Source organism: Phascolarctos cinereus, unplaced genomic scaffold, assembly GCF_003287225.1.
Source record: "Phascolarctos cinereus isolate Bilbo 61053 unplaced genomic scaffold, phaCin_HiC Scaffold_726;HRSCAF=1367, whole genome shotgun sequence".
NCBI lineage: Eukaryota > Metazoa > Chordata > Mammalia > Diprotodontia > Phascolarctidae > Phascolarctos > Phascolarctos cinereus.
Window position 1 is genome coordinate 357,998,521 of NW_027556098.1, and position 16,109 is coordinate 358,014,629.

Sequence of the window (16,109 nt, forward strand, 5' to 3'; positions counted from 1 at the left end):
TCTAAAAGGAGGAGTTTGGACATGATCTCTAAACCACTGATTCCGAATCAATTCTACAAGCATTTATTTAGCACCTACTGTCTAGGCATGCAAACCTCTACCACCCCTCCCCGCAATGGGAGTCCCTGCCCTAAAGCGACTTTCTTCAGGGAGGTGGACAAAGCACCAGGAAGAAAAGTATATACAAGATACACCCAGTGAAAGGAAGTGATACTGGAAAGACACCTAATTACAGAAAAGGGACTATAACAAATAAGGAAACTGAGGCAGAGGTTCTGACTGTGAGAGTCGCGCTGTCCTGCTGTACCGCGCCCGCCCCTGGGGGACTAGCAGCTTGGCTCCTGCCCATGGGAGCAGGTCGGCTCTGAACCAGACCCTAGGGGGAGGGTGGGAGTGGGTGGGTGGGTGGGGGACATCTTCGGAGGGTGGGCAGCACAGGCTTGGAAGTAAGGGAGAAACTTGGGAGTAAGTTTTGACCTCAGTCTGCTAAATGAAGGAGCAGACTTCTCCCTTACTGTCATTTCAACCATTTCAACCAATTCAGTTTCATAGAATTAAGAGTCAGGAGATCTGGGTTCAAAATCTACTTTGGATAGTTACTAGAGAGATGTGTGGCCACTAAGTAAGTCATTTAGAGGCAGTGTGGCGTAGTGGATAAAGTGCTGGACTCAGTCTGGCTGGAAGAGCCGAGTTTGAATCCTGCCTCATACTTAATAAGGTGTGTCCTCTTGGGATTCTTTCCCTTTGGTTCATTCACCTCTCCTAGCCACAGTGTCCTAATCTACACAACACGTGGGGATAGGACTTGACTCCAAGGTCCCTTCCAGCTGTAGATCTTGTTTAGTCCTCCTGACTCTCTGTGACTCCATTTAGGGTTTTCATAGCAAAGATGCTGGAGTGGTTGGCCATTTCCTTCTCCAGCTCATTTTACAGATGAGGAAACTGAGGCAAACTGGGTGAAGCGACTTGTCTAGGGTCACACAGCTAGCAAGCATCTGAAGTCAGATTTGAACTCAGGGAGATGAGTCTTCCTGACTGTAGGCCCTGGGCTCTATCTGATGGCCCACCTAGGTGCCCCTAGTTTTAGATCTATGATCATTCAATTTTCTCATCTATAACATTGAGATAACCTACTTGCCCACTAGGAAGTCTTTTTGCAAATTCTGTATAAACCTATTATTCCATTTTGAAAAAAAAAGTTCATTAATGAAGATGATCCCCAATGACGAAATCCCCTTTGATTTGAACTTTTATTGACTTTTGTTTTTACATCACAATCCATTAGATTCTGAACTCCTTGAGAGATCACAATGCTCTTTTGCGTCTTTTTGTATCCATAGGACCTAGCACAGTACCTGGCACATAGTAGGTACTTTATAAATGTTTACTGACTATTTATACCACCTCTAATAGTGAGCCATCCCTTGAAACAAAGAACTAAAAAAGGGAAAAATAGGGGCAGCTAGGTGTTGCAGTGGATAGAGAACTAGTCCTGAAGTCAAGGAGGACCTGAGTTCAAATCTGGCCTCAGACCAAACACTTGACATGTACTAGCTGTGTGACCCTGGGCAACTCACTTAACCCCAATTGCCTTGCAAAAAACCCCCCAAAAAACCAAAACCCAACCAAAAAAAAAAGTGAAAAATAAATGAACCAATATATTAACTGAGGCTGAGAGTAAATGCAATGTTCCGTAGGTAGAGTCCCTCTCTTCCAGGAAGGGATCTTCAAGAGCTCTGTATTTCCTTTATCTGATCATATTCTTTTATTTTTCCAGCTTTTACTATGTCTCACTCTTCCTAAACTTACCTTTGATCCTGTGACCTATAATCTATCCTTGTACCCTTTAGTACTGTGCCAGGCCATCGTCCTTGCTTATACTTTTGCCAATCTTGACCTTTTGGTGAACCAGTCCAATCCTACACAATCCTCTCCTCTTGAATCTCTTGCTCCTTATCCTATTGCTTATCATGCCGAACCAAATCCCGACCCGGATTACTATCACTTCTACCTCCTTCCTTCCTACTCACATACTGTTAAGTTGAATTAGAGGGAATCATCGAAATGTTGACTGGGCCCAATACAAATCTATGCTAGCTAATCTCAAATGGCTCTTCATTACAGCAAAGCAGTCCTTCACACCTAAACTCACTGGCTTCAGCCACTTGCCAAATTTCCCCTTTTCCTTCCCTTCTCATTTCATATACTCCTCTTCTAAATCCCTTGCAATCTTAGCTTCTGATCTCATCATAACTGAAACTTCTTTCTAATTACCATGGTTTCCTAATTGCTAAATCTAATGGCTTCAGCCTGGACTTCTCCACAGTCTTTGATGCCATTGATCTCCTTCTGCACTCTCTAATCCCTTGGTTCTTCATTAATGACTCCTCAGCCTCTTGTGATGGATCTTCATCTATGTCTATCTCACTAACTCTGGGCCTTCTCTAGTCTCACCCTTGGAGATCTCATCAGTTCACATGGCTCAATAAGCATCTCTATGCAGTCGATTTCTAGATGTCTTTATCCAGCTCCAGTCTGTTTCCTGAGCTCCAATCCCAAATTGTCAAATGTCTTCAAACTTGGTGTTCCACTGAAACTCAACATGTCCAAAACACAACTCATTATCTTTCTCTGCAAACCCTCCCCTCGTCTGAACCCTATTACTGTGGAGGGCACCACTGATTTTTTAGTCACCCAGATTCCGCAGTTGGGCACCATCAACTCCTCTCTCACTCACCCCACATACAGCTAATTATCAGTTGCCAAGACTTATTCAGGGCTTTTCCAAAGATGTCTAGTACAGGTACACTAAGTCACTACCCAAATTCAGGCCTTTATCACCAGCTCACCTGGACTACTCCAACAGCCAATTCTTCTCCCTTCCTCAAATGTCTCCGCACATTAATCTACCCTCCCCTCAACTGCCAATGCGATTTTCCTAAAGTGTAGCTCTGAGCATGTCAACCCGACAGTTCAGTAACTTCTAGCAGCTCCCAGTTACCTCCAGGACCACAAAAAGTCCTTCATTTGTAATTTAAAGCTTTTCACCTGGCTCCTTCCTCCTCTCCATGGACTCTTATTATCAAGGTACTCTGTTGTATAGCTGTTCTTGAATTGGCTCTTTCCCCATGCCCAGAATGCAGGGGAGACCTCCAACTTAGCATGAGAGGCTTCTTTTAAGACCCAGCTCAAGCACCACCTATTCCAGGCCTTTCCTGGGCCTCCAGCTGCTAATGACACCCCCCTTTAAGGTACACATACACACACTCACAAATGTGCACGTATGTATAGTCGGGAGTGCTGTGATAAGGTTTAAACTTCTCATTCGGGACCCTCAGTTTGCTCTTGGCCCTGTTTTACATCACCATTTCCCAGAACCCTCTGCTCCTGCTTATGTTGGTCATCCTCTTCCTCGACTGTCAGATCCCTTCCCCTCCTTCCAGGTCCCATTTCCCCAACAGGGGCGGTTTTCTTTACTTTGGCAGCCTGGTGACTTTCCCCTGCTATGGACGATAACTACATTTACCATCCCCATCGCTCATCCATCCCTTATGTCCTATTGTCATTTATTCATGTATTTCTTATTTCCCTAACTTGACAGTTGGGTCCTCAAGGGCAGAGGCTATGCCTTCTCTTTCTTTGTACCCCAATTCTTTCCACCCTCCTCCCCATTTCCCCAGCTCTTGCTGGCATTGGGCCTCCTACACAGTAGATGTTCAATAATGTTTTGTTCATTGATGGTCAAGGATAAATATGTGTGATTGGGCTGGTTAGGGCTGGGGCACACATAGCCTTAATTAGTATTTGCTGGGCTGAGATATAATTTCCAACTTGTAATCCTTGAAACTATAATCACAGGATGCTGGAAGGGACCTTAAACCATCTACTCTAACTCCCTCATCTTACAGATGAAGGAAATGAAGCTCAGAGGATGGAAGTGATTTCCTCTAGGTCACCCAGCCTGCAGGTATAGAATTGGAACAGAAACCTAGAGCCTGCTCTCAATCTGGTGCTTTCTATGACACCTCTGGGCCTTCTGAGCTGAAGGGGCCCCTGCCCTTAGAAAGTAACTGTTTTAATCTATGTAATGACTTGTCATATTATTCATTAAAACACTCAAAACAGCTTGGACACTGCAAAAAAGAAAAAAAAAAAGAAAAGCAAAAGAAAAACGAGGTGTCCTGGGAGCCAGCATGCTGGTAGACAGATGCAGGCCCCTCAGAAGAGCCCTCAGCTACATAGTTGGCGAAGTCTCTCTCACTTTTCTCACGTCTACAACTCCATCCTTCCCCATATTCAGCCAGGACATACAGAACACTAAGTTTTGACCTAATTTATTTTTTTCTATTAGACAAAGGGCCACAGGATTTGTGGAGCCTGGGCTAGGAGAGCGAAGCGTCCTGACTCTCTGGCCTCTTTGCTCCTTCACGTTTCAGTGCTTCTTCCTGCTTTTTCAGCTTCTTCAGCTTCTGTACCTCCTGGAAAACCTATTGGAGAAAATGGGAGGAAATGGTCCTTGAATTCTGGATAAATAACACCTCATCCATGGAAGTGTCTAAATGGAATCCGGAGGAGTCCTGATCAAGAGGAAGAGGTCCCAATAGGGAAATCCCTTGCAGCCCAAGTCATCATTCAGTCTCCAGCGACAGAGAACTTACTACTGCCTTTTGAGGTAGGGCATCCCGCTGACAGATCAAGTCAAAACCTGCCTCTCTCTACCTCATTTTCTCTTCACCCTCTGGCTTTCCACTGAGGCTAAGCAGAAAAGTCTAATCTGTCACCTGCTTGGCATGCCAGCCCTTCTCATACTTGAAGACAGCACTCAATTCCCCCTAATTCAGATTTTCTCCTTAGGGCACCTTCCCCTAATGGAAGTGAAGCCCCATCCTTTTTACCTGCAGGGTAGCTTACCTGCCACCTCTCTGGTAGGTCAATTGTTTTAAGAGCCGAAATGACAAAAAGTCATCTAAACCAAAGCCCACGAAGGCTATTCCACGGTACTACTAGGCTAACAGAGAGCTCCTTATTCCTCTAACCCATTCCACACCAGCCCAATTAAAGTGACTTCTGATCCTTACCTTAATACAAAAAGCCTTTTTAGCCACAAATCGACGGTGTGCAGGTCGGCGATACTGAGGGGGAAACGTGTATTCAATATCCAGCTCTTTACATATCTTCTCAAACATTTCAAAGTTGGTCTGCCGAAGTTTTTTCAGTAGCTTCTTTCTCTGGTCAATGGTCATAAGCAGAGATCGCTTGTGAGCCTTGTCCTGTAAAAGCATCAAGTTAGTGAACAGTCAACTGTCAAGGGAGTGAGGGAAGGCTGGTCCATGACCAATGGGATTTTCTGGTGGTCTCATGACCTAGGCTGCCATTACTCTACATAGCAATCTTGCCATTTGTGATTTAACAATCAAGCCTTGTGCTCCTCCTTACAAAGGAGTGGTAGGGGCTGGTTTCTTGAATGAGTTTCGGTTCCCCTAGTAGAATGTAAGGTTCCATCTCCTAGCACTTAATAACAGCTGCTGAATGCATGAATTTCCAATGGGCAGACTCTAGTTTTTTTCATCTGCAAGCTCAGATATGAGCTAGAAAGAGCTAAGGATCTACCCACTGCCTCAATGCTGCAGAGGCAGAGAAACTCAAGAGTTGTAGCCAATGAGATTTTCAGGGTCACAGATGTAAAGGCGAAGGGGCCTCAGAGTCATTTACACTATCCCTTTATATTATATGAGGAACTGAGGTTTGTCTGAGGTACCCTAACTGGTTAAGCAGCAGAGCCCAGATTCCAATCTATGTCCCTGGACTCCAAATCCAGCCCACTTTCTACTTTACCCTGCAGCCTCTGGAGTCAAGGTCTGGGCCTCAGCCTTCCCTTGTGATGGAGGCTCCCCAGAAGGAACAGAATAACAAGAACAGCTGTATTGAGAGAACGCTTTAAGGTTTGCAAAGTGTGTCACCTACTCTATTTCACTATCTTCAAAACCTAGGAAGGGACATACTTTAGGTGCTTGTCTTGCTATTTGAGAAAATGATGCTCAGGGAGGTCAAATAATTGTTCTGTGGTCACACAGCCAGTGTACTGACAACTAGTGCCACCTAGTGTCATCTTAATTAGCACAAACTGACAGAGATAGTCAAGTAGCATTTTAAGGACATTTAATATAAGCTATGTTTCATAATCATACAATTATGCTCCATAAAATTACATTTAGTTTGATTTGTTGGAAAACTCAGTTAATTTCTGAGTATCTGACAGAGGCTGATGTCTGGGCAAAAATCCTATTGGATGTCAAGGAGAAACACCCATTTGCAAGCAAGGGTGTGCATCTTTATGCACAAGAAATAGGATTAATCCAAGCTATCCAAAATTTTATATCCAGTTTACTTTAGTTGTAAAGAAGAACACATTTTCCCAACCAACAAATGTTTAATGAGAACCCCTCCCCAAAGTGGGAGCTTAACCCAGGACTGCTTGACCTCAGGTGCTATCAGATCTGTCTCCAATGAGGAGGGGATGGAAGGAGGAGGGAAGGGAAGATGGGAGGGGAAATTAAAGGTGGGAGGGGAAAGGAGGGGGCAGCTCACCTTGTGATGCTTCTGCATGTGTTCTTCATAGTTTCGGATCTTGACTGTCAGTTTTATAACTATAATACCAAACCACAACAGGTGAGGATAGCAAGCAGCCAGAACTCAAGAGTCACAGAATCTTCTTACACTTGCTCTGATTCAGTGACACTGGCCTCCAGGCTGTTCCATGAACAAGACACTCCACTTCTTTCCTCTGGGCATTCTCTCTGGCTGTCCCCCAGACCTGGAATGTTCTCCTTCCTTCCCTCCAACTACTGAGCTCCCTGGCTTCCTTTAATTCCCAATTCAAATCCCACTTCCTACAGGAAGCCCTTCCCAACCCCTCTTAATGCCAGGGTCTTCCCTCTGTCAATTATTTCCTATCTATCATTTATCCTCTATATAGCTTGTTTGTACAAACTTGTCTGCATGTTCTCTCCCCTATTAGACTGTAAACTCCTTAAGGCAAGGACTGACTTTTGCCTCTCTTTGTATCTCCAGCATTTAGCAGTGCTGGGCACACAGTAGGTGCTTAATGTTTACTGATTGACAGAGTTGAGGGTGAGCTCAGAGATCAAAGCCCAAATGCCACCTGACTTAGGTAACTTTGACCTCCTTACCCACCATTTCTTCTGTAGGGTAGGGATGGAATCCTATCATGGAAACTTCCCCAGAGGATTCAGATCCTCAGCTCTTCAGTTTTAGGGGTTTGCCTGGAGCACTGGCCACGGTAATGCAGCCAGTATACACATATCAGAGGCTGACATGAACCAAAACCAGCTCTCTAGTCACTCTGCAATGCTAGTAAACTGCTAATATTTTGCAACCTGTCAGTGGCCTGACAATCCCAATGGCTGCGGGAGCCCTAGTGGTCTTTGGCCCTTTTCAAGCCTTTTGGATGGGAGGGCAGGGTGGGGGGCAACAGAAACAGGCCTGGCCTGTGAGTCAAGAGACCTAGACTTGAGGGCCAGATGGGAGACCAGTGAGTTGCAGGACCTTGGACAAAGAAATCACTTCCCTTCTCTGGTTCTCTGCCTGCTTCTCTTGGAAGGTTCTGGATGCTTGATACTCTCTAAGGCTCCTGCCAGCTCTAACAGCGCACGATTCCTCCTCACTCGTCAGTTCCCACTCTGCCCCCAGTACCCCCAACATATCCTTCTGTCAAGTTCTTGCTTCATTTCTGTGGGTACATGATGTTACTATTTCCGAAGCAGGGCAGAAAAAGCAGAAGATGGCGCAGAGGAAAAGCCCTCAAAACAATGACAACCCAGCTCTGGCAGATGTGGGAGAAAGTGGCTCTGAGAGGGGGTTGCGATGGTTCCTTGCCAAGAAACCACTGACTAACGGGGCTCTCTCAAGACTGACACTGCTTTTTCAAAACTAGAGCTGAAGTGAGCTGTGCTCAGGTGAAAAGAGGTTGGGGGTAGGATTAGCTTAAGGACCAGCTCCCTTAAAGCAACGTTCTCAAAACGTGGCTAAGAAGCATCTCACACGTGGTCCACGGGTTAGTATTGCTGACTGAATTAATACTTGCATTTTGTTCTTGGCAGGAATTAATAATCCTATTGGTGTCTCATCAACAACAAAGGGATTGGGTACATTCTTTGCCCTTAGAAAATATCTGTTTAAATTACGTGACATTTTACTATCAGTCCTGAGAGTTGTACTTTAGTAGCAAGGCAGGGGAAGGCGGGACAGGTGGTGCTACGGCTCTGCTGCCATCCCAGTGATGCTCAGACTAGACAGGTGGGATGCTAGTGGGAAAGCTGAGGTCACCTTGCCCACACAGGGCTAGGAGGCTCTGCAGGCAGGCCCTTCAGACCTTGCATGTGGGTCTCTCTGATACTTAGAAACTCACCATCTTGTAAACAGAAACTGGCCAAAGGGCAGGAGAGGAAGTCAAAAGAAACTGTAATAAACAGCTGGATGCCCAGGTAGGAGGTGGGAGTGAGCCAAGGTGGGGGAAGGGACAAGAACCTGGATAGTGGCATGACAAGAGCTGGAAAGACCTTACAGACACTCAAGTCCAATTCCTTAATTTTACAGACGAGACTGTGCCCAAAGAGGGGAGGGGACTTAAACAGTCACAGAATGAAATTCAAGTCGGAAGGAACCTTAAAACCCAGAAATGTTAGAGCTGAGAGAGCCCTTCGAACACAGAATGTCAGAGCTGGGAGGAACCTTGGAACACAGAGCATAGACTAATAGCTTAAAGGTGCCTTGGAGATCACCATCCTTTTACACAGAACTGTGACACCCACAGCACCCAAGGCTAATAAATATTGTTCCAGTAGAGTTTTGGGTACAGAAGATAGTTTCATTTTTCTTGGTCACTCTCTTTCTTCCTTGCCCAAGCCAGATTTCAGCTCCTATAACCATCTGAGCTGAAGAGGACCCTAGAATGTGCGTTGGGAGGAAGGTCATTCCCCGCCCCCACCCTCCATTCACCCTTGGACCAACCTCGAGCTTCCAGGGATGTGGTATCTTCTGGGTTTAGGGTAATCTGGGTTAGCAATTGCTCTGTCTTTATCTTCATTTTCTCCTTCTGACAGGGGAACAAACCAAAAAGTCTGAGCCCTTTCATCCTCAGAACACACTCCACCTCCTTTCCCCATGTTCTCAAACCTCTTGGGGCACTGTACTCTAAGGGCTGTCTTGGAAAAGGTCACACCACTGCTCCCCAGGCATTACAGATGACTGATTCCAAGGCAGTTCAGTAAAAAGCAACCAGAGTACAGAGGCAAGAGAGCTTCTGAGGGTACCTTCTCTAAAACTAAGAATCTTAAGAGATCTAACTAGAGAAGTGGTATCATGCTCAAAGGGAAACGGGGGCCACTAAATGTATATAAGGACCCTTGTGGGATGCATAATGTCTTAGTTTAAAAATGTAATATTATCTATGTTTTATTGCATTCATTTTGTTAAATATTTTTGAATTACATTTTGACCTACTTCTGGCTGCAATCGGCACTGCTGTGGGCTGCAAGTTTGACACCTCTGACCTAGGACATCGAGAGCCCAAGTGACTTGCTGAGAGTTACACAGCCACTATCTGTCAGAGGCCATATGGTGTAGTGGCTAAATTTGTTGGCCTTGGAACCAAGAAGAACTGGGTTTGAGGTTAATCCTTAATAAATAATGTACTGAGGTTGGTGGACACGAGCCTGACATCACACTGGGGACGGAAAGCAAAGCGAGAGGAGTACCATTCCCATCATCAGAAGCAAGGACCTGTGCTTCCCTCCCGTTACTTAATTATAAATCAGGTATCATTTCACATAGGGTATAGAAAATGCTTTATCACTTCAGTCTCATTTATTTCTCACTTCCCTGTGACAGAGGAGGTGTGACCGTGACTGGGGAGGCAGTGTAATACAGTATTAAGTGCACTGATTTTGGAGTCAGGGGACCCTGGTTCGAACCCTGGCTCTGCCACTTAGTATGTGACTATAAGCAAGTCATTGTACTTCCCAAACTTCAGTTTCCTCCTTTGTATAGGGGTTGCACTTCCTGATCTGTGAAGGCCCTTTTGGCTCTAAATCTACAATCCATGAGCCTATTCTCCTTGATTTATAGATCAGGAAATAGAGGCCCAGATAACTGTGACTTGTCCAAGATCACAAAGTGGCAGGCCCAGGGTTAGGACCCAGGCTTCCTGAGGCCAAAGTAATCCTCTAGCCACCTCCTCTTACAAAACAAATGAACCCAGAGAAATAATTTAAATAATTCTGCTGAGCGGTGTCAATCTCACGATGGCAAGCTACACTTGGTGTGGCAACATATCTATGCCTGAGTTTAGAGCTAACAGAAACAAACACCAGAGAGAAAACACGATAGACTCCATGGCACACCTGTTCTGACAATGAGCCACAGATGAATGGCAGAGGGAAAAAAAGCCTGGAAAAGGGGAGAAAGTACTCACCTGGTTAGCCATTTCCAGAGACAAGAGTCTTTTCACAACATCATCGACCCTGTAGGGAGACCACAATGGTAAAGAACTTCAGACAGGATGGCGGTGGTGGTGGGGAATCCCGTATTTCTGGTCAGTCTGGAAAATCATGGTAACTTAGAACCTCTTTCCCAAGCAGATCAGTAAACTCTCTGGAGAAGAGAGGTTTCCTCCCTAAGAATTGGAAGAATGACAGATTACGCTTTTAGGAGGACCACACAGAATGATCTACTGGGATGACAGTAAGAAACTGAGGCTGTCCTGTTACAGGAGGCAGGACTTCAATATTAACCAGAATATAGGAAAGATCATCCGAACATACCCCAAACCACAGATCATTTATTTTTCTACTTGTCACAATGATAAGTCAGTGAGTGAAGAGAATGGCCAATGCCTCCATCTCTCCAGATCACTCTGCTTGCTCTCTGGTTATCTTGGGTCCTCACCAACTAGTCCCATTCAACCACTTCCCCAAATTGGGACCAGCTTCCTATGCTTGAACAGCAGAAAGAATGAAAGTCTGTGATAATGGGGATCCAGTTCTTCAAAACTGGCTTTCTCCATCTCTTTTCTCCCACATTCTGCCTCCAGACCATTACATAATACATACCTGTCAATTCCTGGGACGTTTTGGTAATCTTTTAGCAAAATGGAGGAAGGCAGGTCATCCATCTGGCTGGACTGGGTCACTAAGAGGGACAGAAGGAAACCATAGGAGATCAGCTCTCACCCCTGCCCATACACCCAGTGAACCCCAAAAGACCCCAGGGATGCTTGGGGGCCAAGTAGATCACTGGATTTGAAAAGACTGAGCAAGTTATTTAGTCTCTAGGAGTCTCAGCTTAGTTATGTGCAAAACTGGGAGATGGCAGGGGCTCAGATGATGTTCGGGAACTAAGGCCTCTTTCTAGTGCTAAAGTTCAAGAGTTTCTATCTATGTATCCCAATTAAATCAGTCAATCAATAAACATTTATTCCATACCTAATCAGTGGCAGGCCCAGTGCTAAGTGTTAGGGATACAAAGAAAGGCAAAAGACAGCCACTGCCTTCATGGGATCCATTATGGGGACACTGAGTCCGTCCCTAGTCTCCCCTCTCTCCTCCCCAAGACACGCTTAAAGCCTCTGGGGCCGGGCTTTTCCCATTCAGTTTCTCAGACAACCCCAGCCCTGTCTGGGCAGGAGCCTCTAGGGGTCACCTACCTGGTTTTTTATCTGCATAGGCTCTCGCTGCCTGGAGGAGGAGGCCATTTCCTAGAAAGTGAAAGGGAGGAGGAGGATTGGAAGTGGCCCCTAAAAGCCCAGACTGCTGGGGTCTGGGTAGCATACCCCTCCTCATCCCCTGACCTTTCCTTAGGCCTCATTTCTCTCCTCCCCAGTGTTCACTGGTCTAGCTACCAGACTGATTTCCTGTTTCTCTCTCTGATTTCACATCCCCTCCCCCTTCTTCACTGGCCCCCCTGCCCAACTTCTTTCCTGGCCCTTCTTCTCTGTTCCTCCTCTCCCCCTAACCTCTCCGCCTGATTCCTTCCTAGCCCTTCTCCTCTGTCCCTCGTCTCCCCCAGACCTCTCCGCCTGATTTCTTTCCTAGTCTTCCTTCTCGTCCTCACTGTTCCACTTCTCCCCCATCTTACTCTCGGGCCCCGCCGCCTGGTTTCTTCCCTAGCCCTTGCTCATGGTCCTCCCCGTCCGCCCCATTTCTCCCACCCCCTTCCCCGCTTTTCCCAGTTCCCTCCGCCCGCTTTCTCTCAGGTCTCGCTCTCGCTGGCCTCGCCGCCTGATTTCGCCCCGCCCTCCCCCTCACCCGGAGGTCGCAGGGCGCACGGAGGCCCCACGGTTACTCTGGCCGACGGCCCGCAGGCCAGGGCCGGGGCCTGAGCTCGGCACCACAGGAGCGCCCTCCGCGCCCCCCTCAGCATCTTGGCCCCCGCGGCCCCCTGTGTTGCTCCCCAGCCTGGCCTCGGGCCTCGCCGCCGCCGCCGCCGCCGAACGTCAGGGAGCGAGCGGACGACTCACATGGGCGCAGCCATCTTGTCCCAGGCTCAGCCAATCGAGTGCCTCTGTGGCCAGGAGCAGAGGATGGTCGAGCGCATCGATGGAACCTCGGTGGCTTCTTTTAAAAAGTCTTAGGGAGTGGGCTCGGATGGTCTTTCAATTCTCTTCTAAACCTGCGCTCCCCCCTTTCTGTATCTAAATGCAAACCCCGAAAGGCTATATAAATACTACCCATCATTATCACCACCACCACCATCATCATCATCATCATCTTTGATCCTGGTGGTGGTCCCTTGACTTGAGAGGCAGGAGCCTTCGGCTGGACCTTAGGCAGATCTATTCTCCAACCTGGGCCTCAGTTTCCCCCATCTGTGAGTCACCGAATAAACATTAATTAAGGGTTCCACTCTGGGCCAGGCACTGTGGTAAGCAGTGGGGATATAAAGGAAGACAAAAGACATCCTTGCCTTCAAAGAGCTCACACTCTAATGGGGGAGACAACATTTGAACAACTATGTACAAAAAGCTATATGCAGGATAAATTGGAGATAAAGCAAAAGAGGGAAAGAGGGTTCTTTTAACTCTGACATTCTATGATTCCAGAGGAATTTCTGACTCTGGGCATTCATTCAACAAGTATTTAAAGACATTTGAGATGGATATCTTTTTTTTTTTTAAACATCCCAATGTACCCTAAATGCCCCTCCTCCTGGAGAATTATCTCTTATAACAAAGAATAAAACAAAACAAAGGGTCAGAAGAACTAACCAACCAATGAACCAGGTTGAATGTTAGTTTTCCCTAGTTCCCCTACATTTGCAAAGAAGGGAGGGAGGTGAATTCTCATCTTTGGGGACAGATTTAGTCATTGTTCACAGCATTCAGTTTCCATGGTTTCACTGTTGTTCATTCCCATTTACATAGTTGCAGGCATTTGGCATGTTGTTTTCTTGGTTCTGCTTACTTCACCTTGTGTGGATTGGTTTGTGCATGTCTTCCTCAGTCTTCTTTGTATGCAACATTCATTGTTTCATAAAGCACTGTGATATTCCATTATGTACAGGTGCTACACCTTATTTAGCCATTCATTTCCTTAACTGATGGACATATACTTTGTTTCCATTTCATTGCTACTACAGAAAGTGCTGCTATGTATATTTTGGAAAGGAAGCTTTATTTTAGTTATCACCCTCTTTGGGGCATATGTTTAGTGGTGAAATCTCTTTAGTTGCCCTCTTAGCATGACTACAAATTGGGTTCCAGAATGAAGAACAAGCCTCTTTTCAGTGTCTGGCATATGCCTGGCCCTGCTCTAGGCTGTGGGGCTTCTATAGGGCTTTAAGGTTTACAAGTGCATTACCTGTGTTATCTCATATTTCAAACAATCCCCAAATCCCTTGGAAACAGTCTCTGTGGTTGAGTAGTTTATATTTGATTGGTTCCATCCCCCTTCCATGACTTCTTTTTCAACTACCCCAGATCCCAAATTCATTCTCTCCAGTGTTGCTTCCTAGCTTCTTGGCTTTGTTGCTCTTCCCAGCTACTTGTCCTAAATCACTGCCTACCCAAATCACAGCTTAGAATCAAGTCACAGACTTACAGTCTCTGCCTAATTCCTAAATAAAACAACTGTCTTAACTGATGTATTAAACTTCAAAAAAATTCCAGTGCTGTTACCTTCCTTCTCTCTTGAAAAAAAATCCAGATTCCCAATTGCCTTTTATTTTGTTGATGTTATAATGAACTAGAGCACTTAGGCATGAAAACAGGATACTTGGGGATATGATTTCAATAACTGTGACAGGGAATTTCTCCTGAAGCAAGACCTAAATGTTGGACCTGTGTTCATTGAGGCAGTAGAGCTAAGGATGATTTTTTAGATCCTTGCTTCATCTTTCCCAGAAATTCTAGTTGAGTTTGTGTCCAAGCTGTGTTTTCCTCTGAGGCAATGCTTGTAGATGTTTTGGAGTCATTCTCTTCTTTTATGTTTGTGTACTGAGTGTCCCTGCCACCATAATAGCTCATTATCACCATTCTCATTATGGTGAGGTTTTTTTTTTGTTTGTTTGTTCATTCTTCCAGACAACTTTCTGACTTCATTCTTGATGTTAGGGCTGGATTCTGTGGCATTTCGGGAAGGAAGATCTGGGCTGGTTCTGTTGCTACTTTTTAGGGGTTTGTGTTATTCGAGAATCTCAGCGCAAAGTCTGATTGTTGACTGCCGGTCTGAGCTCTGTGAGTTCCTGACCTGGGTTTGGTTCTAAGCAAGAGTAAATGCTGCAGGATTCTACCCTGACAGGCCAAGTGGAAAGCTCTGTTGGCTCAGAATAGCAGAATTGTAGGCTCCCCTTTGGTCAGGTTTTGTTCTGATTATTTCTCTGCAGGCTAGGCTGAAGTGAGACCTTGCTTTGCACCCAAAGTATGAGCCATTTTGTCGGCTGATGCTGGCTTCTGAACTTGCTCCTTTCTCTGTATATTACCCAGAGCCTCCTTACTGGGGAAAGCCATTGCCCTGCCTATATGGGTCTCCTTCTTATTCCATGCTGGATTTGTGACCTGGGACTGGATAGTGGCCAGTTGGCACATGTCCCCATTGCAGTGCCCTTGTGGGTGTCTGGTGGTGCCCTGGTGTGAGTCTGGGGGTTTCCTGCATGGGTCTGAGATCTTCTCCTTCCCTTGTGCACAGCTACTTACATAGAATGCTCCAGGAAGTGTGCTCCTGGCTGTACCCATTTCCAGTGTCCAAAGACCTCCCTGTCTGTTCTCTCTATGACAAATTGGGCTGGACAAAGGACTCACTGTGGCTTATAGTGTATTTCCACTTCAAGATTCAATCTTTTTTAGATATGTTAGGAAAGGTTTATGGAGAAGAGCTCACTATACTCTTTCCTATCACCCTGCCATCTTAGCTTTCCCATGGTGTCTAAGAAAATCTGGAAAACTTTAATTTGGGAAGATTTGAGGAGACTTCGTGGAGGAGATGGTATCTTAGTTGAGTCTTGAAGGAAGAGAAAGATTGATAGGTAGGGATGAGGAAGGAATGCATTCTAGGAACAGGGAATGGACTCTGAATGCATAGAATCAGGAGAGGATAGGCCAAGATCCACAAACATTCTTCAGAATATTTTCAGAGTATTCCAGTTGGCCTGAAGTGTAGATTAAAGTAAAATAATCTTGGAAAGGCAAATTGGTGTCAGATTGTGAAGGGCCTTGAATGTCTGATTAAGGAGTTTTGAATTTTTATCCTAGAGGCAATAGAGAGCCAATGGAGGTTTTGTAGTAGGGTAGTGATGGGGTCTGACCTGTACCTTAGGAAGATTATTTAGTCAACTAAGTAGAAAAATAGATTGCAGAAGGAATAGACTGTTGTTATTGTTCACTTGTTTCAGTTGTGTCTGACTCTTTGTGACTTGATTTGGGGTTTTCTTGGCAAAGATGTTGGTGTGCCATTTCCTTCTCCAGCCCATTTTTCAGATGAGGAGCTGAGGCAGACAAGATTAAGTGACTTGCCCAGGGTCACACTGCTAGTTAAGTTTCTGAGGCTGGATTTGAATTTAGGGAGATGAGTCTTCCTGAATCCAGGCATGGCACTCTA

General features: G+C 45.7%; 1 protein-coding gene across 2 annotated transcripts; it reads right to left on the reverse strand.

Annotated features, from left to right (window-relative positions):
- Positions 1–4,318: 4,318 nt before the first annotated feature.
- On the reverse strand, positions 4,319–12,561 carry MRPS15 (mitochondrial ribosomal protein S15). Of its 2 annotated transcripts, XM_020983644.2 has the most exons (8): positions 12,324–12,559; positions 11,723–11,773; positions 11,130–11,208; positions 10,493–10,541; positions 9,031–9,115; positions 6,589–6,647; positions 5,079–5,270; positions 4,319–4,487 (listed from the first exon to the last, which is right to left on the reverse strand). In XM_020983644.2, the coding sequence occupies exons 1-8, from the start codon at positions 12,436–12,438 to the stop codon at positions 4,383–4,385; spliced, it is 735 nt and encodes a 244-aa protein (XP_020839303.1). In that variant the 5' UTR covers positions 12,439–12,559; the 3' UTR covers positions 4,319–4,382. The 2 variants fall into 2 exon arrangements, with proteins under 2 accessions (XP_020839303.1, XP_020839304.1); XM_020983645.2 differs by lacking the exon at positions 11,723–11,773 and having other exon boundaries at positions 12,324–12,561.
- Positions 12,562–16,109: the final 3,548 nt, after the last annotated feature.